The 22,217-nt window shown below is 42.1% G+C and overlaps 1 protein-coding gene across 6 annotated transcripts in view; it reads right to left on the bottom strand.

The window, feature by feature from the left end:
• Nucleotides 1-22,217, bottom strand: part of ARID2 (AT-rich interaction domain 2) — a 453,518-nt gene that overhangs the window by 199,098 nt on the left and 232,203 nt on the right. For 5 of the 6 annotated variants that reach the window (XM_070755580.1, XM_070755575.1, XM_070755577.1 and 2 more), the window contains one exon: nt 8,730-8,894. The exons of the other annotated variant lie outside the window; for it this stretch is intronic. In XM_070755580.1, the coding sequence (XP_070611681.1) occupies nt 8,730-8,894 (165 nt within the window). The remainder of the gene's footprint in view (nt 1-8,729; nt 8,895-22,217) is intronic. 6 annotated transcript variants of the gene reach the window in all.

Below are 22,217 nucleotides of genomic sequence, written 5' to 3'. Positions count from 1 at the left end.
GGAGAACCTTCCTAACTCCCTCCCCTCAGCACTTTGCCCAGGACAACAGGCAGGGCGAAGCAGCGTGGGGCAAAGGGAGGCTCAAACCGCTGGCGGCTTCAGCTTCCCATTGCTCCGCGGGCGGCAGCAGACCGCCTTTGTGTTTTTGGCTGGGAGGGGTGCAGGAGGACCTTCCTAACTCCCTCCCCCCAACGCTTCGCCCAGGACAACAGGCAGAGTGAAGCGGCATGGAGCAAAGGGAGGCTCAAGCCACTGGCAGCCGCAGACCTCCGTTGTGTTTTCAGCTGGGGGGGTGGAGCAGGAGGACCTTCCTGACTCCCTCCCCCCAGCGAAATCCATTCTGGCATTACTAAGAAATGATTTTTCCTTATTTCATTCCAAACGTCTATTAGCGCTTTTCTGATATTACTTTTAAAGTATGAGTGGGTTTTAAACTTTCCATACCATATAAAGGCATGCCAGCCTAACATTATATCATGGCCTTCTAAATTGAGTAATCTTCGATTTTCAAGAATTAACCATTCTTTTATCCATGTTAAAGCAGTGGCTTGATAATATAACTTCCAATTGGGGAGGCCGAGGCCTCCTCTTTCTTTACGGTCTTCTAATGAATTTTGTTTTATTCTTGGTTTCTTACCTTGCCATATGAATTTTTTTGTAATACTATTTAATTCTTTAAAAAAAATTGGCCCAGGGTTAATTGGAATAACTTGAAAAAGAAATAATACTTTAGGAAGGATATTCATTTTGATTGTGGAAATTCTTCCAACTAGGGATAACTGCAAATTATTCCATATTTCCAAATCCTTTTTAATCTGTCCTAACAATTTTATATAATTATCATTTTTAAAAGATATAGCTTTGGAGGTAATCCATATGCCTAAGTATTTCACCTTTTTTGTAACTTTCATGTTTGTTAAATTTTCAATATATTTTATCTGTGGCTCTGTCATGTTTTTTGCTCGAATCTGTGTCTTTTCCTTATTGATTTTCAGACCTGCAACTTTCCCGTATTCTTCTATAAGATCTATTAATTTTAAAATTGATGTTGAAGAATCCTCTATTATAAAAACTACATCATGCGCAAAGGCTTGGACTTTATATATTTCTTTTTAAATCTTCAACCCTTTTATTTCCTTTTCTGCTCTTATTTTTATTAATAACACTTATAATAATGGTGATTTTGGACATCCTTGCCTCACACCTCTTTGTATTTCTAATTTTTCTGTTTGTTCGTTGTTTATTATAATTCTAGCTGATTGGTCAGAATATATAGCGTCTATTATATTAAAAAAATTAGTTCCTACATTCATCTTATTTAATTACATTTTCATAAAGTTCCAGTTTACATTATCAAATGCTTTTTTAGCATCTAAAAATATAAGTGACATTTGTTTTTCAGGATGTTGTTCATAATATTCTAAGATATTTATTATTGCTCTTAGGTTGTTTTTAATTGGTAAAAATCCATTTTGGTCTTCATGTATTATTCCATTTATAATATTTTTAAACCTAGTAGCAAATATTGATATAAAAATTTTATAATCTACATTTAATAATTATATCGGTCTGTAATTTTCAATTTTTTCCTTCTCAGTTCCCACTTTATGTATTAAAGTTATTAAAGTTTCTGTCCATGTTTTTGGTAATTTACCATCTGCTATTATTTGATTAAATATTTCTAACATATTTGAAAAAAGTATTTCAATATCTAACTTATAAAATTCTGTTGGTATCGCATCTGGACCAGTAGCTTTATTATTTTTCTGATTTTTAATAGATTGTTGTAATTCTATTTCTGTAATAGATTTGTTTAATTTTTGTTGTTGAACTTCTGTTAATGCCGGTAAATCTATAGCACTTAAATAATAAAAAATTAAATTTTCTTTTATTTCTTCTTTTCCATATAATTTCCTGTAAAATTGTAATGCTATTTTCTTTTTTTCATCTGTTCTATGTCTTATTACACCTTTACTATCTATTAATTTTTTAATAATTTTGTTTTCTCTCTCTTTCCTAAGTTTATATGCCAACCATCTTCCTGGTTTGCTAGCATGTTCAAAGTATTCTTGTTTTCCTCTTTTTATTTGTTCCACCTTTGATTCTTGTTCTACCAACCTTATTTTGTGTTTTAATACATCTCTCTGGTTTTTAACTTTATCATCATGTTCATCTTTTTGCATTTCTAATTCTAGTTTTTTCAATTCATCCTCTAACTCTTGATATTGCAACTTCTTCTCTTTATTCTTTTTCGCCATATAAGAGATTGTTAGCCCACGTATATATGCCTTTGTTTTATCCCAAAGGTTTTGTGGGGTAGTGTCATTATTTTTATTTATTTTTAAAAAGGCCTCTAATTCTTTCTCTATCCATTCTTTGTACTCAGGGTCGCGTAATATGTTTCTATTTATTGACCAGTTATTTACTTTTCTCTTACATTTCCAATATATAACTAACGGATTATGGTCTGCCCAACTATTAGTTTCAATCTCGATATCTCTGGTCTTTTCCATTGTGTATGCTGGTGCCCAGGCCATATCAATCCTAGACCAACTTTTATGCGGATTACAGTAAAAGGTGTATTGTTTATTATGTGGATGGCATTCATGTCATATATCTTTTAATAATAATTCTGTGCTCATTTTCCAAAATGTTGTAGGTAAAATTACCTTTTTTTTCCTTTTCCCTGTGTAATCCATTTGCATTAAAATTGTCTATTATTATCATATTTTCTATTGATAGTTCAGTTATTTTGTCATGCAATTCTTTATAAAATTGTTTTTGGTTGTCATTGGGTGCATAAATTGAAATAATTACGAGAGGTTTTATTTCTAGATCTAATTGTACCATTAAAATTCTACCTTCACTATCACTGTATATTTGTTTTGATTCAATTATTTCGTCAATATACATTGCTATTCCTCTTTTCTTTTGATTTGCCAAACTAGTATAAAGCTTTCCCAATTTTGAATTATTAAGAAGGTTTCTCTTTGATTTTTTAATGTGAACTTCTTGTAAAATATTTATTTGTGCTTTCTGAGTTTAGCCAACATTTGATTTCTTTTCCTGGGGTTATTCAAACCATTAACATTGACTGAAATTTTTTTCAAGTCATGTGACATTTCTATTTGTAGTACTTTTTTGTTTCTTTCGGTTCACGTAATCTACTATCTAACACCAATTCTTGTTGAATTTGTGGTTGTTTCTTTTTAACATCTTGCGTTTCTCCCCTTTCCTTACTGGTACCTCCCCGTTCTTCTTTGCCCTTCAGTTCTATCTGTAATTGGTCGATCTTGTCCAGTCCACTTTGTGCAAAAAAAGCTCTTGCTTGGTCCACACTCTCTGTCTTGATTTTCATTGCTTGCCAAGTCAGGGTAAGCCCTTCTGGTACTAGCCATCGAAAAACTATATATTTTTTTATTAAAACACTTGTACTCTCTTCTACTTTCTCTTACCCTCTTTGGAACTTGTTTAAGAATCGTAATGTCTTTCCCTTTGTATTTCCAAGTCTGGTTTCTCGCCTGTTTTAAAATATCATCTTTGATTATTCTTCTTGCAAACTTAATGTGGACTTCTCTTGGTAAGTTGTGCCATCTTACATAACCCGTTTGGACTCTGTAAATTTCGTCTATCTTTCTTATAAGTTCTTGTGGGTCCTCTTGTAGAATTTCCCCTAATATTTCTCTGCCACCTTTGCGGGTAGATCTTCATCCTTTTCTTCCTCAATATTTTGAAATCTCAAACCATGTGATGCAGATTGAAGTTCAATGTTGGTTATTGTTTCGTCAAAGCTTCTGCAAGCCATGTAATTATGTTTTTCATATTCTTCTACCTTTTGTCCTATATCCTGGACTTTTTCTTCTGCTGCTTTTATTCTTTTTTCATTTTCTTGTAAGTTTTGTTGTATAACTTTCATATTTCCATCCATCTCATTCATGCTTCCTTTGACTTCACCAATTTCAGTTTTAAATTCACCGATCTCCTTCTTAATCTCAGTTTTCAGAGTGCCCATTTCGTTTTTCATCTCTTGTTTCATTTCTTCAAAGTATTTTTTCACTTTTTCTTTATTTGTTTCTAGTTGAATTTTTGCTGTGTTTGCATTTTCTGCATAAAGTCTTGAATACCTGCTAAAGTATCTTGAATAGACTGAAGGTTTGATTTCGTCGGTGGCTTTTCTTTCTCTTTTTCTTTTTCCTTAGCTAGCATTGTTGTTATTGTTCTTTGTTGTAATGGGGATGATATTGGAGATACTTTTGGGGTGGGAGTTGGAGTTGGAGTGGATGTTTGTTTTCGAGTTTTTGTTCTTGTAACAGAACACTTTGTGCCCTGTAGGAACCTTTCATATCTCAAAAGTTTACAATTTATTATACAATATCTTAATAAAACTTTTTTTACTTTATAATTAAAATAGTAATTATAAACAATTTATAAGAAAAAATCAATTTTAGTAAAAGTATGAAAAATATAAAAGAAGAAAAAGAATAAATAAAGGGTATATTATATATTTTAGAGGGTGAAAGAAGTTAAGATTAATAAAAATGTAAAAAATACTTAAGAAAAGGAATAATAATAGAGAAGAAAGTTATTCACTTAAATATATAATAGGCACTATACTATGTTTGTTAAGATGGGGGGATACACCAAGTGTAGAAAGGGGAAAAACAAAACTCTAACACATTTTAAATATGTAATTTGACTAAAAGAAATTGAAGATAAAACAGTCCAAATAGATATAAAAGAAAAGAAAAAATATAAGAGGGGGAAAGGAGATTAAAATTTAAAAATATAAAAATATTTATATTATATCAAAGGAGGTAAAAATATCAAAAAAGGTAAAAATGTAAGATGTTTTCTAAGTAGAAAAAAGGAAAAGGAAACAAAGCAGGTTTTAAATTTTTCCCAGGATGTTCTGTCTTGGTTCTCAGTCTTTTATTAGGCAACAAAGGAAAAAATTAGATCCAAAAATAAGGCCAAAGTACACAGTCCACAAAAAAATATAAACAAAGAAAATTATATAAAGCAGTTACATTGCAATGTAAAAATCAAACAATATAAAATCGGAAAAAGTTAAGGTGAAAAGAGTTCTAGTCCATCTTTTTTAATTTGATCCTTACGCTCTTGATATCAGTGAAAATAGTCCTTCAATGAATATCTCCAAATTATTATAGCTCTTGTTCTTTTTTATTCTCTTTATTATAAATGTCTAATGTAGTACAATTCCAAAAAAAGCAAAAAGGTTCAAAAATTTAATAATAATAATAATAATAATAATAATAATAATAATTTATTAGATTTGTATGCCACCCCTCTCTGAAGACAAATCCAACAAAATAAAGTTCATTGAAAGGTCATTTGTCACGATTTCTTCTAAATTAATCCAATTAAGAGTTCATCCAATTATTTATGTAATATAAATCGTATATTAAACTTATTAAACCAAATGTTTTAAAATTTAAAAATCCAAAGGCAATATATATCTAAAATGTAAAATGTAAAAATGTCACTTTTTTTTTCCTTTCCAAGACCAACATTCTAACAAAGAAAAGTAGGTCCAGCCGTTCTTATTTTTGCGGAAGGATTTCACTCTGAGATACAAGCTTTATTTAAAATTCGCCTTTTACTTTCAAGATCTTCAATTTTCAAGTATTAGGTACCAAAAAGATTACCTTGTGAGTGCTTTTCTTTTCTTCTTTCTGCAGATCTGCCTTTTGTAGACTTCTTTAATATTCTCTTGGCTTCCTTCGTGGACTGATCGCTATGGCCGTGTCCCTGCAGCTGCTGGGGCATGGTTCTCCATGGTACAGCTGCAGGGCTTTCCCTACCCTTCGGGGCAGTGGCGATCTGCCCCTAGGGACCCGGGAGACCCCCTGTTCTATGTCAAGCCCTCCGGGCTCAGACAAAGCGCGAAAACGCGCCCTGTAGCAGGGAAAAGGTGAAGCGAAGACAGAGCGATGACTTCGCCCACCCGGCGCGATTGAGCGTCACACGGAAGTCCGTTCCCTCGATTTTCATGGGGGATGCATTCCAAGACCGCCCCCGAGAATTTCGAATTTCCGTGAAGTAGAGATGCGGAAGTAAATACACCATTTTTAGCTATGGACAGTATCACAAACCATCCCTTAACACTTTAAACCCCTAAATTACCATTTCCCATTCCCTTAACAACCATTTACTTACCGTTATTACTGGTACTCACCATTGAATAAGACACTTAGTGATCCTGATATTTATAAACATAATTATTTATTAACAATAATTATTTCTTGTTATTTATTTGCAAAAATTATTGACATAACTAAGGATCACCACTTCATTGGGCACTTCTGCAATGGACGCTGAAGGCGATGGCATGACAGTCCTCTTGGTTTTTGTGATGAACATAGTTATGGGTAGTTGTTGGTGCAGTTTCTTTTTCTGGGCTAACATGCTCTGTACGGTGCAATGATGTTGTCAAGGGAGGCCTTAAATTGTATAGAGCAAGTCATGTTGGGATCCCAAAGTTCTACAATCTGTTGGAGATGTGCAGCACTTCTGTGCACTTCTGCAAGCTGTTCAAGCGTTAGGCCAACCTCTTCTTCTTCCTCAGTTTGTTCAGCTTCTTCTTCCTCCTCTTCTTCACTCGCTGACTTGGTCAGCTCCTTCAGATCTTTGTCTGTCAGCGGTAGGCCATGCTCATCAAGCAAACCATTGACTTCATCGGGTGTCATGTCACTGAAGCCTTCTCCACCCAGTAACTGTGCCAGCTTTACAGATTTCTGGACCACAGCATCTTGAATTTCTTTGGGAGCAAATCCCTTGTAATCGTGCACCACTTCTGACAACAATTTCTTCCAGCAGTTATTCATTGTCCGTGTCTTCATATCCATTAAGGCATTCTGAATGTTCTTCAGACACGATTCAATGCAATGCAATGTGATGGTATCCAATGCAATGCTCTTCTTACCCACACGGACAAAGCAGCTTCCATTTCCATAAGCTGTTTATTTCCAGGCGTCACCATCCTTTTTGCTTCCTTGCTGAATGTGATCACAGCTGTTTGTCTTATCTTCTTTTCATCCTTTCAAATGTATCTCACACTCGATTCGTTTATTCCATAATGCCGCCCAACTTCTGCATATGAGCGAACCCCTTTTAGCATATCTAACAGTTCAATCTTCCGTTTAATCGTCAGCATCTTCCTACTCTTTTTACTGTCGCTGCATCCACTCTGCATAGAATGTTTAGGAGGCATCTTGGGCATGTCTTCTAATAAGTGTTAATAGTTATAAAATTACTACTGCACGCCAGAATAACATCGCTGATTGGCTGAGATTTTGGGCCATCAGCAATGATGGGTGAATTTTTTGCAATAACAACGCTGATTGGCCGAGATTTTGGCCAATCAGCAATGGCAGATGAAAGTTTGGCTTTGACGTCATTGGGTGGGGAAAAACGTGATACAGAAAAAAACCGCGAAGTATTTTTTAATTAATATTTTTTGAAAAACCGTGGTATAGGCTATTTGTGAAGTTCGAACCCACGAAAATCGAGGGGACACTGTAGTCCTTTCTTCCTGCAGGTTCATTCTGCCATCATAGCCATGGCAGAGAAAATGTTCCAAAGCCAAGGCTGGCAGATGTTAAAACACTCTTGTTAATTCTATAAGCATATTATCTTATATTGATGGTTAACTTTCTTCAATAATCAAAACACAAAAGGTAAAAACTTCAATGATCCAATTTAGGTATCTTTAGATATCTGAAATTCTATATCCAGAAGCTTTCCACTATTGCCTCATCACTAAATAGCTGCTTCCTCTACAATTTCCAGAAAATTTTTGTTCCAGTTATAAAAAGAAATTGAAGTGTCTCAAATCCTTTTTTGGTAATGGCAGCACATCTCTTAAGTTCTTTCTTCATCTCTCTAGCACTGTACTTAGTTCTCCTTCCAAATGTTTCCAAGCTTCTTTTAATCCTTTCATTGCTCAATTGCCGCAGCTTCGTTGGCTTAAAAAAGCTGATTTTGTACCACTCTCGGTCGAGGCCCGAAGCCAGTTTATCTGGGGGGTATGCTGACCCCAAACCAGATTTCTGGCAGCATCCCCTTCTTCACCTCCCCTTCATGGAGGATCTGGCCTGGTTCCATAGGAAACAGGACCCCAGGGGGACAGGGATTTGGGGTTTCCCCACGGGCAAAGGGGATCCCCTCTTCCCAGCTTTTAAAAAATATTTATATCACTTTTATTATTTTTTATAAATAATTTAAGGGGGTAAACATTCATTCATTCATTCATTCATTCATTCATTCATTCGTGTTTATATGCTGCCCAACTCCTGAAGAACTCTGGGTGGTTTACAACCAAATACAACAATATGAATACCCCTTAAATATAAAATATAACCCCCCCTAAAACAGTACTATATAAAACTCCCTAAAAAACCCAGCCCAAAACAATTTACAAGCCACAAGCCACAAGCAAAACAGCTAAAAAACCATAATGTCTTTCCTGGTTGGATCCTGATGGCATAGAATATGATCAACGACCCAGGCCTGCCAGAAACATACCCAATTCTTCTTCCTTCTCCTATTTTCCAAACATCAAACATGTGAGATGAATTCACCTGGGACAGTTACAGGCACAAGTTATCTAGCCAGATTTGATGCCTTAGGAAGGACTAGCAATTATGTTCTCCTGCTTTCTAGAACGGTGCCATGATCACTAAACCAAACTTCAATAGAATAATACTAACCTGGAGTAGCAGGGGCATGTCCCTGTGATGAAACTTGTTCCACTTGTGGCCTAATTTCAGAGAGTAGTTGGTGGTTGGTACTTTGATGTTCAACAAGTTTTACTGCATTGAGTGCATCACTTCCAAACATCTGGATGTCCATTGAAACCAGGCATACTAATGTATCTATAAATTAGCATATATTAATATTTTATTCCTCTAAAATAATTAATTTCAGAAAGTTATTGTATTAAATTAAACTGAATTCAGTTGAAATATAGCTTTATAGCTTTGCTAGACTTATTTCTACTTGTTTTGGCATTATAAGCAGAATTCATGATTTAAATCTCCATTATCTATTTGTGTTTGCTTTATTTAAAAATTGAAACAGATGGGGCTTTGGTTGTACCTGATACGCCTCTTCTCATAGGGGGGAGCCAGCATTCAGGATGGATTGTCCTCATCCACTCAATGAGGACTGAGTCTGTCTTTTTTTGCCAGAATCCACCTTGCTAACCCCCAGCTTTGACGAATCCAAAGACTAGACTTGACATGATAAAACTCAGGCAATGTCCAGTAATTATAGGCTCCCATCTGATCAACAAATTCTGACTGTCCAAACCCACAGTCCAAAGAATAATTCCAATAATGAGTCGGCCAAACCAGACTGTCCATGGGTGAGACTGAATCTGGGCTCCACTCTATGAGAAAAGGCAAATCAGGTAAGACCAATGCCCCCTCTCCCTTGTGGTATGTGTCATTCAAGATGACACATACCAAAGCCAAAACTCCCCCCCCCCCCGTGGGAACAATCTGAGTCTGTTTAGGGGACCTCCTCAATCACCCTCTGCAAAACCCTTCGGCAGAAGGCCACATCTGCTGACATGTATACGTCAATCTTGTAATGATGTATTAATTGGGAGGGAGAAGCTTAAGTGGCTGCTCGACACACCTCTTCCAAAGATGCTTGAGTGTCCAGGTTGGAGAAGTGGAAGCGCTGCAAATCAAGTGTGCTGTGATCCCTGCAGATCGAGGTAGGGAAGATAGCTCATACGCTTTGGCAACAATGCCGCGAATTCAACAGCCAATGGTCATTGAAGATGGGTGAAGACCCAGAGATTGTGCATGGAAGGTGATGAGGAGAGCTTCTGTCTTCCAGAAGGGACGAGTACTGTCTATGTATATTTGGAGGGCTCTCTGAATGACTAGAGAGTGCCAAAACCTTTTTGACGGATGGGTTGGATGCGGGCAAAAATTAGGCAAAATCAATTCCTGTGCTTGATGGAAAGAAGAATTTAGGATGGGTCTGACTTGTAGGATTACCTGGTCCAGGTGGAGCACACAAAGGTCTTTCCGAACAGATTGTGCTGACAGTTCGGAGATCCTGCATGCAAATGTAATCGCAACCAGGAAGGAAACCTTGTAGGAGAGGTGCCGAAGTGAGGATTCCCTCAGCGGTTCATAAAGTGAGTCAGCACCCTGGGAAGGTCCCAGGTAAGATATCAGTGAATCACCAGAGGATCACCGTGAATCATCGGAGGATGGATTAGAGAAGCTCCCCTGAGAAATTGATGAACCGTAGGAAACTGGACGAGGGAATTGTCCTGGTTACAGGACAGAACCAACGAAAGCCACTACTTGTCTGCGAAGCATGTTCGAGGAGAGCCACTTGTCCAACCCGTTTGTAGAAATGTCAGTACTTTTGGCAATGGCACTCTGAAAGGCAAGTAGCCCTCTGATTCGCACCAGGAACAACAGGACTTCTATGTCGCCGAGTAAATCCTCTTGGCAGATGGCCAGTGTGACGACTGGATGGTGAAGATTATGTCTGGATCATAATCCTGCGACCTTAGAGTAAGCCAATCAACCGCCAGGTGGTTAGTTGATACCACTGGGATCTCGGTGATACCACGGGGTCTCGGTCTTCTCCCTGAGTGAGTGACATCTCAGATAAAGAGAGTCTCCATGGCAGGGCCACCAATAGTGCCATCAGTTCCGCAAACCAGGCCTGTCTTGGCTGGAAAGGAGCCAAAAAGATAACCTCCACATACTCCTTCAACTATTTCTGTATGACCTGTGGCAAATAGGCAAGGGGGGAAAGGCGTAGAGCAGACCTAGTGCATAACTGCTGCATAGGGCATTCAGTCCCTCTGCTCCCTGGGACTGGAACCAAAAAAACCCTAAGGAGGTGGGTGTTCTCCAGGGTTGTGAACATGTCAACATCTGGGAGGTTGAAAAGGCTCATGATGTTACAAAACATGGACAGATGCAGATGCCATTCTGCATGGTCCACCATAAACTAACTGAGCAGTCCACTTGGGTGTTGGAATTTCCAGAGATGTGGTCTGCCAACAGCGATAGAAGGTGCCATTCGACCCAGTCCCAGTCTCATTGCCTCTTGCATAAGAGTCCTGGAACGGATCCCCCTTGTGGTTGGCATGAGCCTTGGTTGTAATTTTATCAGTTAGGACCAGGACATTTGCCAGACACTTGGCATTGGAAATGTTGGAGGGCCAAACACATTGCTCGAAGCTCCAACCAATTGATCAAGTATTTGGCTGGAGAAGGCGTGGTCATCCACCAAGGCAACGTGGCATTTTTCTGCTCCTGCAGTAAATTGCCGAACCCCTACTGTCTGGGAGGTGCTGATTCTTTTGAATCAGCCCAGAACCTCCCTGAAGGGGAGGGGAAGAAGGGGACCTGGTCTGGTGCCTGTTTTGGGGGTTTTGCACACCCCACAGGCGTCGTCCAAGAGCCTCCACCAGCAGTGGAGTGGAAGCAGTTTGCTGCCTTTAGCCTTGGAAGACTGCAAACAGAATATGGGACTGATTAATTGATGTCATCCAGAATGAAAAGGAAAGTAAATTTTGTGCTGGAGGAAGAGAAACAGACTGTGACCTGTACTTTGGCCAGAGGAGAGATTTTTTTTAAAGAACTGTGTTATGATAAAGGAACTTTCTGACTAATTGGGGTAAGGGGCTAAACTGAAACCAGAACTTTTTAACTTGCAAATTAAGGAGAATAAGGAAGTGATTCTAAAACCCATTTGGATAAAAATTGGACAGTTTGAGGCTTTGAAATTGGATTTAAAAGATTAAAAAATAACTTTAAAAGAACTCTTAAATAGTTAAATGGAATCATTTTGGTTTAAATGATCTTTAATCGCTGTTTAATAATGAATTGGTGGAGCCATCTGTTGGTCAAAGCTTATGAGAACTTTTATTTATTTGTTAGAGAATTTGTTATTTAAGCACTGGCCTTGGAATAGAGAATCTATCTGTATTATTGACATTTTTTCTGCAGAGGGCTTGCAAAACCTTGTGGCAGCCTGAACTTTGTTTGAACTGTGCTGCAAAATATAACTAGGCTGCTGGGAAGAGCTTGGAATATCAGGAGATACAAGACCTGAGAAAATGGAAATAGAAATTCAACAGATAAGAGAATTGTGTAAAAATTTATCTGATGACCTCAAAGAATTGAGAGGAATGATGAATGGATTTTTTCAAACTAAGGCTCTTACAATTGAAGCTAATAGAAAATTACACGATATGGCAGAATTAAAAGACACTTGAAGACTGAAATTTATTGAAGTTTATTGACTATATTAAAATAGGTTTAACTGAATTAAATAAAATGTATTAAGTATGCTTAGAATTTTGGGAAATATTTGATTTGTTGAATATATTAAAATAGGTTCAAACTATTTTAATTAATATATTAAGGAAGTATTAGGTTGGTTCATTATATTAAAATAAGCTTAATTGGTTTTATTGAAATGTACAAATAAAGCAAGTTGAATTTGATAAGTAAAATTGGCATATAAGAACAGAGATGGTTTTAAAAGATTCATAAAAATGGAATTAATGAACAATAGATGATTTATGGTGTATTGGAAAAATGTATGAAATTAGTTATATATATTTTATTTTCTTTCTTCTTTTTTTCCTTTTTTAGTATATTCAATGTATGTGATTTGATATGGGATTTTTAAATTTAAGTAAAATGTGTAAAGAGAAATAGTAGGCACTGTGGCCTATCACTTAATTAGAAATATTATTTGTCAGTATATATTTGAGGGAACATTAATGAAGAGAGGTAATACATGATGATTGTGATTGCTGGACAACAAGATTAGATAAAAAAATTTGCAATAAGGGACAAAAGATTTATAGAGAAATTAATAATTTTGTATTATGATTTTTTGTGGGGATTATACAAGAGTTACTAACAAAATACTGCATTTTATTGTGCTGGAAATAGAAGATATATGACATTGTACTAAAGCGTATGAAGGAAAAAATAAAAAAATTATACTGAAAAAAAAAGTATTTGGCCTCTGCCTCCAAGCAATCAGATGCAGGGAGTGGCCTCCCAACTGGAGAGACTGGCATCCATGGTGACAATTGTCCTGTGAGATTCCCTGAAGAGGCAGCCCTTGGAAATGGCTAATATTTTTCACCAAGTAAGAGAAGAACCGTTGTACATACCTGAACGGTCTTCTCGATGCACTGGAAGGAGAGTCCAACATGGGTAATTACCAATCCTATTGGTAGAGACTGAGTTAATTTAAATATTTAAATACGAGGTAGTCACCGCCCCTTAGCAGCCCCCAATACCTCAGTTTTAAAAACGAAGACAGTATAGAGGTAACACAATTTATTAAACTTCAACCACATAACAATTAACTTGTAAACCTCGCAAACCCAATGACTCCGGCGACCTGGCAACTACGCCGGGTGGGTTTGGACTCTCCTTCCAGTGCATCAAGAAGACCGTTCAGGTATGTACAACGGTTCTTCTCCACTGCACTGGGAAGGAGAGTCCAACATGGGATATACCAAAGTTCACATCCCTTGGGAGGGAAAAGGCTGTGCCACGGTCGACGGAGAGGAACACACCCTCTGTAACACACGTCTCCCAAAGGAAGCTTCAGCCGAAGCAACCGAGTCAAGTTTATAATGACGGATGAAGGTTGTAGGCGAAGCCCAAGTCGCTGCCTTGCAAATGTCTTCAATAGATGCTTGGGTATTCCATGCGGCAGACGCAGCCGCACTTCTGGTGGAATGCGCAGTGATGCCATCCGGAGGCGATTGAGACCTAGCTTTGTACGCTTCTGCAATACAATCCCTAAGCCAGTGACTAATGGATTTAGATGAAACCCCTAGTCCCATAGACCTTTGAGCAAATGACACAAACATCCTGTCAGTTCTCCTGAACGGATCAGTTCTCCTGATATAAATCTTTAAGGCCCTCCTAACATCTACCTTGTGCCACCTCAATTCCAACGGATGTTGACCATGTGTGCAAAAGTCAGGAAGGACCAATTCCTGTGATCTGTGAAACCCAGAATTGACCTTGGGTATAAAGGCCGGATCCAGCCTCAGTACCACTCTGTCCGAGTGGAACACGCACAAATCCGACCGAGTAGACAGAGCCGACAATTCGGACACTCGGCGCGCTGATGTGATCGCCACAAGAAATGCAGTCTTAAGTGTCAGCAGTCGAAGTGGAATAGATCTTAGCGGCTCAAAGGGAGGTGCAGTAAGAGCTTTCAGTACGAGAGCCAAATCCCAGGTCGGGAACCTATGTACCGGAGGTAAATGGGAGTTGACTGCTCCTTTAACAAATTCCCGTATCCAAGGGTGTTGTGCTAGTGAACGAAAAAACGGTACCTGTACAATGGTTGCGAGAGCCGCTATTTGTCTTTTCAAGGTATTTGGCGCTAGACCTCTGTCAACACCTGCTTGCAGGAACTGTAACACCAGAATAACCGAAGCTTGTTGAGGGTTAGCACGCTGCTCTAAGCAAAACCTACAAAAGGCTGCCCATGTAGCTTGGTAAATCCGTACCGTAGACGGTCGACGAGCAGCCTGCATGGTATCAACCACATTGTCCGGGATACATTGTTTCCTCAACCTGAGCCTCTCAAGTGCCAGGCGGTCAGCTGGAACCACTGCGGGTTCGGATGACACACTGACCCCTGGCTTAACGATATTTCGCAATCTGGAATCCTCCACGGGGAAGACACAGAAAAGGCTGTCAGGTCGGCAAACCAAGGGCGTCTCGGCCAATGGGGAGCCATCAATATCAACTCCGCTCCTTCTTGCACCATCTTGTCCAATGTTCTTTGAATCAGGCATGTAGGTGGAAATGCGTAAAGGAGACCTTTGGGCCAGGGAGACAACAGTGCGTTGACCCCTTCCGCACCTGGCGTTGTGAACCGGGAATAAAACCTGGGCAATTGGGCGTTGTCCGGGGTTGCAAATAGATCCACTGATGGTACCCCGAAGCGGCGGGCTATGCTGTTGAAAAGAGCCGGAGCGAGTCTCCATTCCGAGGGATCTATGGTCGCCCTGCTCAACCAGTCCGCCTGCACGTTGCTGGTTCCCGCAATGTGCTCCGTCCTCAACGAAGCCAGATGACGTTCGGCCCAATCGAAGAGAGCCGTAGTCTCGAGCATGAGACGCTGTGACTTCGTGCCCCCTTGATGATTGAGATGGGCCCTGGTCGCTACATTGTCTGTTAGAACCAGTATGTCTCTGCCTTGAACCCAGAAAGAAAAGGCCTGAAGTGCCAGAAACACTGCCCTGAGCTCCAGAAAGTTGATATTGATAGGAGCTAGGTCGTCCTGGGACCATAAACCCTGAGCCATATGAGGACCCATGTGAGCCCCCCAACCCGACAGGCTCGCGTCCGTGGTCAGAACCAGATGGTCGTGACTGTGGAGAGGGGAGCCCCGAAACAAGGCTGGGGACAACCACCATCTCAGCGATTGCTTCACGCATGCTGGAATCCTCACCTGCTGGTGAGAATGACTGACCTTGCTCTTTTGGTACGGGAGTAGGAACCACTGGAGCCTCCTGATGTGATGTCGAGCCCATGGCACGATTCCAATAGCTGATACCAGAGTCCCGAGTACTTTGGACAACATGGCCAGCGATACCTGATGTTGCCGACACAGATTGCTGACCAGTCGCCGAATGTTGAGAAGCCGTTCCGGTGTCAAAGATACCGTGTCCTGGGTGGTATTTATAATAGACCCCAGATGCTGGATGCTGGTGGAAGGAACAAGATGACTCTTTTCCTCGTTGATGGTATAGCCGTGGCGCTCCAGGACCTTTCGTGTGAGAGTCAAATCCTGTTGCGCCCGAGGCAGTGACTTGGACATAACAATGATGTCGTCCAAGTATGCCATCACCCGCACAGACTGGGCTCTGATATGCGCCGTCAAGATGTCCATCAGCTTTGTAAATGTCCGAGGCGCAGATGACAGGCCGAACGGCATTGCCCGGTACTGGTAGTGAGTACCGTTTAGGCAGAATCTGAGAAAGCGACGATGAGCCGGCCAAACAGGAATGTGCAGGTAAGCATCTTTCAAATCGATTGACGTAAGAAAGTCGTGATGACGAATAGAGGCGAGAATCGATTGGAGAGAGTGCATCCGAAATCTCCGATACCGGATGAAGACATTCAGGGATCTCAGATTGAGGATCATGCGGAACCCTCCTGATGCCTTTGGTACAAGGAAAACGATGGAATAAAACCCTGTTCCTTTGGCATGCTCGGGCACTCTATCGCCTTGATATGCAAAAGATGTTCTATTTCCCGCTGCAAATGAAGATTTTTCAATGGATCTCGGGTCGATGGACATTGGACAAACCGTTGTGGTGGGGGCTGAAGAAACTCCAGACGCAACCCGTGAGAAATTGTGGCTATCGCCCATTTGTCGGTGGAGATACTTCTCCAGGAGGCACTGAAAAGTTGTAGTTTGCCTCCTATGGGCGCCAGCGAAGGAAAGTCACTTGGAGTTGCGTTTGAAGCCTCGTTGGTTTCCCCTGAAGGGTCGCCTCGCCTGCTGATACCCCCTTGGTCGGTCTTGAAATGCCGCACGGTCACTTCGAAAGGCTGACTGTCCATACTGGCCCTGCTGAAATGGCCTGACATTCTGACCCACCGACGAGAAGGAGTCCCAGCGAAATGGCTGGCGACGATTATAAGGATTAGCCCGATGCTCCTGCCGTCTGTACGCTCTGGGAAGGGACTTCCGTTTGTCCTTATCCTCAATTAGGACCGGAACCAACGCCTCCCCAAACAATTTCTCTCCTTGGTATGGAGAGGGCGCCAGGTTCCACTTGGACTTGAGGTCCGCCGGCCAGTTCCTCAGCCAAAGGAGTCGTCTGGAAGCCAGAGAGGTCGCCATCCCCCGAGCCGAAAACTTCGCTGCATGCAGGGTGGCATCGGCAGAAAATTCAGCTGCCGCTAACAGCTTACTGATGTCCTGTCTTAAACGGCCATCATCTGGGCCTAGACGAGCCTGCACCTCTTGCAGCCATATTATAGAGGCCCGGTTGAAAAATGAAGCAGCCGCAGCTGCCCGAAACCCCCAACTGGCCATTAAGTGCGACTTACGCAATAAAATCTCCGCCTTTCTATCTTCTGGCTTTAGGCTATCGCCAGTCTCAGAAGGAACTAAAGCCTTTGAAATCAGAGTCATTACAGGCTGATCAATGGGCGGAAACTCCAACAACTTTTCCATATCCTCATCCAGCATATAGAATTTACGCTCCATGACCGAAGGTCCCTGAGCTGCTGCTGGAGTCAGCCAGGGACGCTTAATACCTTGTCTGAAGATTTCTGAAGATGGCACATGGTCAGTCTCAGGCTGGGGTTCTTTAAAGAGGACTGTAGATGGTTTAGGATCCTCAGTGGAATCTGTAGCTTTGGTAGGACCTGGCAGGTCCACTGTTTGTTTAGCCTTATGAAGTAACACCTTAAAAAAGGATGCCTTGAAGAGACCTGCTACTACTGGAGGTTCAGGAGCGGTCTCGTCATCAGAGAAATCATATTCCTTCTCGGTGTCTTCTAGCTGGGAAGGTTCTTCAACCCAGGACCCCATACCCGAGAGGGGCGGTACTGACCAAGGATTTCTGGTTGGGCCAGGGCGTGTGTCCTGCACTCTTGTTGCCATCCCCTGCGAATAAGCATCAGTAACAAGCTCCTGTAAGGCGGGAGACATCTGTTGCCAGGTATCAGGATTTACTCTGAGTCCAGCTGCAGTGGGAGTAAAAGTTGCTGTAGGCCCACTTTTAAATGAATGAGCAGCAGAAGCAGAAGCAGGCCTAGGTTGACTGAGGCCTGAGGTTGAATAAACAGGTTGAGGCAGAAATGGGGTCTGCCTTTCTGGGGACCAATCCCTCTCTGACAAGGCCTCCACGGTACCCAACTGGGGAGCTTGTAAATCCCTGGCCTGGAACACCAACTGCGCAGGGAGAGGCGAGGCAATCCTAGGTGTCAGGATGGCTGCCTCCAGCCTCTGCTCTAATGCCTTAATCCTTCTCTCTGCCTCTTTAAGGGATGAAGATGAAGGCTTGGATTTGTCTTTGGGCTTTGGCTTGCCCTTATCCTTGGGCACCATGCTGGGGGAAGATACTTTTTCAGGTATTTTATCCTCCATGGCTACTTACAATTGACAGTAGTTAAATTGATCACAAGGCCTCGAGAGTCACAGAAAGAACGTATCCTTTACAAAGAACTCTCTCAAAATGGTGACTAATAACCTCAGAAAAACCACACATGCGCCCTGTAGCCTGCACTCCGCCTGCTGATTGGCCAGCAACAACCATCTCCTGACAGCAATGGCGGGCGCGGGAAATGTCGCCCAAAATGGCGGCCCGCGATCTTGCCGCCTATTCCCCTCGGGGCTTATCAGTGACCCCACTGGAGGGAAGAGCCCACCGTCCTTCCTTTTAATGCCTTCTTCGCCGAGCAAAGCGGCTTTCAAGGCTTCCGGAGGCGGCGATCACGGCGGCGGCGCGGTGGCGGCTTTATTCCTCACCGCCGAACAGCTGAGAGGCGCTGGCGCCTCGCCAAGTCCTTCCTGAGCGCCGCGAACTCGCTTCACAAGCCTCCCAGTGAGGGGGACGGACCCCCTCACCTTCGGCTGCCAGCCAGGTTTGGCCACTGAGGCCAGTGACCTCAGGCTGGGTCGCTCCCCGATTGGCATTGTACCCGCTGAGGGAAGGGAAACCCGGGGAGAAGAACGGTGGGGGTGGTGTCCACGGAGGACAGAGACCCCTTCAAGAATACTCCTCTTCAATCTGTGATCTGTAGTAGGAAGAGAAGAAAAACAACATTAAACAGGTTATTTTATTACATAATTATTAAATCATTACTACTACTTTTTACAGAGGAAAAAACTCAAGTCTCTACACTTAGACTGAGTTTTTAAAACTGAGGTATTGGGGGCTGCTAAGGGGCGGTGACTACCTCGTATTTAAATATTTAAATTAACTCAGTCTCTACCAATAGGATTGGTAATTACCCATGTTGGACTCTCCTTCCCAGTGCAGTGGAGAACGATATATGTCCGGAGGAACCAGGACCCTGTGTAGTGAGGTGCTGCGGTTCGCCTTCTGGAATGGCAAAAGGAACCATTGAATTTCCCTGTAGTCATGCCCAAGGAGTTATAGAGATACATAAGACCATTTTTCTGGGGACAGTAGATAAGAGTGCCAGGGGGACCCTGCGTTCCTGCTGGATTTGAGACACAAGTTCCCTAATACTGGCCTAACACTCTAGAGCATGATGGCAAACCTTTTTTTCCTCGGGTGCCGAAAGAACATGGGCATGTGCTATCGCACATAGAAAATGCCCTCTTCCATCCTCCTGGAGGCTCTCTGGAAGCCAAAACTGCCCTCCAGAGCCTCTATGTGAGCCAAAAATCAGATGGCCAGCACACAGATGCATGTTGGAGCTGAGTTAGGGCAACAGCTCACGTGCCAGCAGATATTGCTTTGCGTGACATCTGTGGCACCCATGCCATAGGTTTACCAGCACTGCTGTAGAGAATTAATGATGGCTCCCAAATGAAGAAAAGAGGGGGGGGAGAAGGCTCTTGTCCATGTTGATGGAGAATCCGTGCTGCCTCAGAGTTAGGGTAGTTACCTGGAAATGATACGTGAGGTCTTTAGATAGACATGTACCAAGGTATCATCCAGGTACCACTGGACACGCATGGGCAAGGATCGGAGGTGAGATGCTAGGACCACCAGAATTTTGGTGAAAACCCTAGGGACAGATGACAGCCTGAAGGGCAGGGCCCTGTACTGAAAGTGCCTACCTGCATAACAAAACCGAACATATTTCCAATGATGATGGTTTATCGGGATGTGCAGGTATGCTTCAGTAAAGTCTAGGGAGTTCAGATGCTTTAAGTTTAGAATTGCCTTCCATTCCTTCCCCCTTGAGGTTTTGGGGACCACAAATAGAATAGAGGCAAATTGGAGGCAAAGTATTTAGAGTGGCATCTGCCAGGAGCTGAGTAGTGTAGAACACTTTATTCAAATCCTGGTGGGCCCTCAGCTTTGAGGTAGGGATGTGGTCTTGTATCTGACATAGCAAGATAAGTGATGCTCTGGTGAAGGACAGCGTAGAAGAGGCCCTAATCGCCCAGGTGCCTGCCTGGTGAGCCTGCATTCTTCTGTCCTCTGGCTTCTGCAATTCTTCCGACTTGTCCGGTATGGTGGTAGGAGCATCTAAGGCTGAGACTGAAGTGTCAACCAATGGAACGGTGAACAGATCAGAAAGGTCAGAAACTACTTTGAAAAATTTCTGATCCATCAAGGGTGATATGGGACCCGACAACGGAGCCAACCACTGTTTCTGAAAGTGTCCAGGAACAGTTGTGGAGTTGGAATGAAATCCATCTCCAGTGCCAATTTTGATAACAGTGGGTCTGGATGAGCCCCCTGGGACATAGCGACTGTTGGAGAGGGAACATTAAGTCCTGCCGCATTTCTAGCCTTAAATAGCAGGGACTTAAAAAGGCTGGGTGGAAAGAGGCCAGAGGAAATCAGCTGATTGGGAGACATTCTCTCAACATCGGAAAGCTCAAAGACTCCACTCTCTTCCGTCTCTAGGTAATAAGCTTGACTGCTAGCGTAGCACACATCAGACAAGCAGTCCAGACTGCCAAGTCGCATACTAGGACCTGGAGAAGCCACAGGGCTCAGGACCTTGGCGGCACAGCCTAAATTCAGTGGTGCCAATCCACGAAAGGACTGGAGGCGAGCTGTTAGGCCCTACTGCACTGCTGCACCGATTAATAAATGCAGGTTGGCTGGATCAAAGGCTGCAGAAGGCCCTGGGGACTGGAGCTGCTTGATGGCTGGCGGCCTGGTAGTGAGATCAGCTTGGACTAGGACCATCATCACAGAAGGCTGGCAGGGGGCAGAGCCTGGCCCAGAAAGATCCCAGAGGTCTGAGCTCAGTCTGGGTAATCCTATAACATCTAATGCCAAGGGATCGTCTGCTGTCACTCCAGATTGCGCATTAGGATCCCGGGGATCAGGTCTTAATCGTGAGCTACTGCTCTCTTGGATGATTTATCAAAAGTCTTCTGCAGGACCATGTCCCTGCATCATTCCACCTTTTCTGCTGCCATGGACGTGGTGAAGGGATTGCGATATTTGGATGCCCTCTGCCCTGAAGGATAGGGTTGAATGTTGTCTATAATCAGCCAGTTAGCCTTTTTGAGGCCTTTGCCACCAGGCTTGTCACTCGAAGGAGCCACGTCCCCATTTTGGAAGTAGAACGCCAATCAGATTCCAAAATAGCCACTCCAACCATCAAAATCAGTTTCTAGCGGCAATTGGGTGAATGAGTAGCTGAGGCCCACCCGAACAAGCTCTGAGGGAACTGGGCACTGGAAATTAAACAGCCAAGGCCCACCTGAGCAAGCTCTGAGGTAACTGGGCACAGGATATCAAGTTTGAGCTATAAATGGCCTGCTATGAGCATGCGGCTTGTAAAATGGTTGCATGGAAAACAAACGAGCTTGTGGCTCCAGAGAAAAGGAACTCCTGGGCGACCCCTAGTAGTGTTCACTCTAAGGTGTGTGGCCGCGCGACCAAAAATAACCCCCTGCGCACCCTTTTCCAAGGCCGCTGGAGTTGGGAGCGGGGAGTGACGAAAGTGCGGAGGCCGGCAAAAGTTATTTTAATTGACTCTTGATTTAAAGCATAAAAAATGTAAAGCATTTAAAGCAAAAAGCACTTAAATAATAACAGAGGGGAAAAACCCAGCCCTCATCTGTTTTTGGAAATAGTTCAAGAGTTCACACACACACACACCGTGGGGGGAGGACACAGGGATGGAAAAAGAGGAGAAGCGAGAGAGGGAAGGAATGAGAGAAAAAGGGAGGAAGAGAAATGAGAAACAAATGAGACAGAAAAGGAGGAGAGACAGGAGTGGTACCCAGAAATGAGAACAGTGGTAGAAATTTGAGGAGGGATGATTGATTATTAAATATGGATTGACTATGGAAATTGGTAAAATATATATTTAGGTGTTGTTTAATATTAGGATGTATTCATTTTAAAAATTGGATTAGAATTTTAGAACTATATAGAATTACATAGGTAAAATTAATGGAAGATACATATGATAAATAAGGGGTTTATGATATGTACTATATGATTTTATGAGTTTGCATTATGAATTTAAAATATA

Source organism: Erythrolamprus reginae, chromosome 6, assembly GCF_031021105.1.
Source record: "Erythrolamprus reginae isolate rEryReg1 chromosome 6, rEryReg1.hap1, whole genome shotgun sequence".
Lineage (NCBI taxonomy): Eukaryota > Metazoa > Chordata > Lepidosauria > Squamata > Dipsadidae > Erythrolamprus > Erythrolamprus reginae.
The sequence above is the reverse complement of the archived record's forward strand: the minus strand, read 5'-3'. Positions and strand labels throughout refer to the sequence as shown.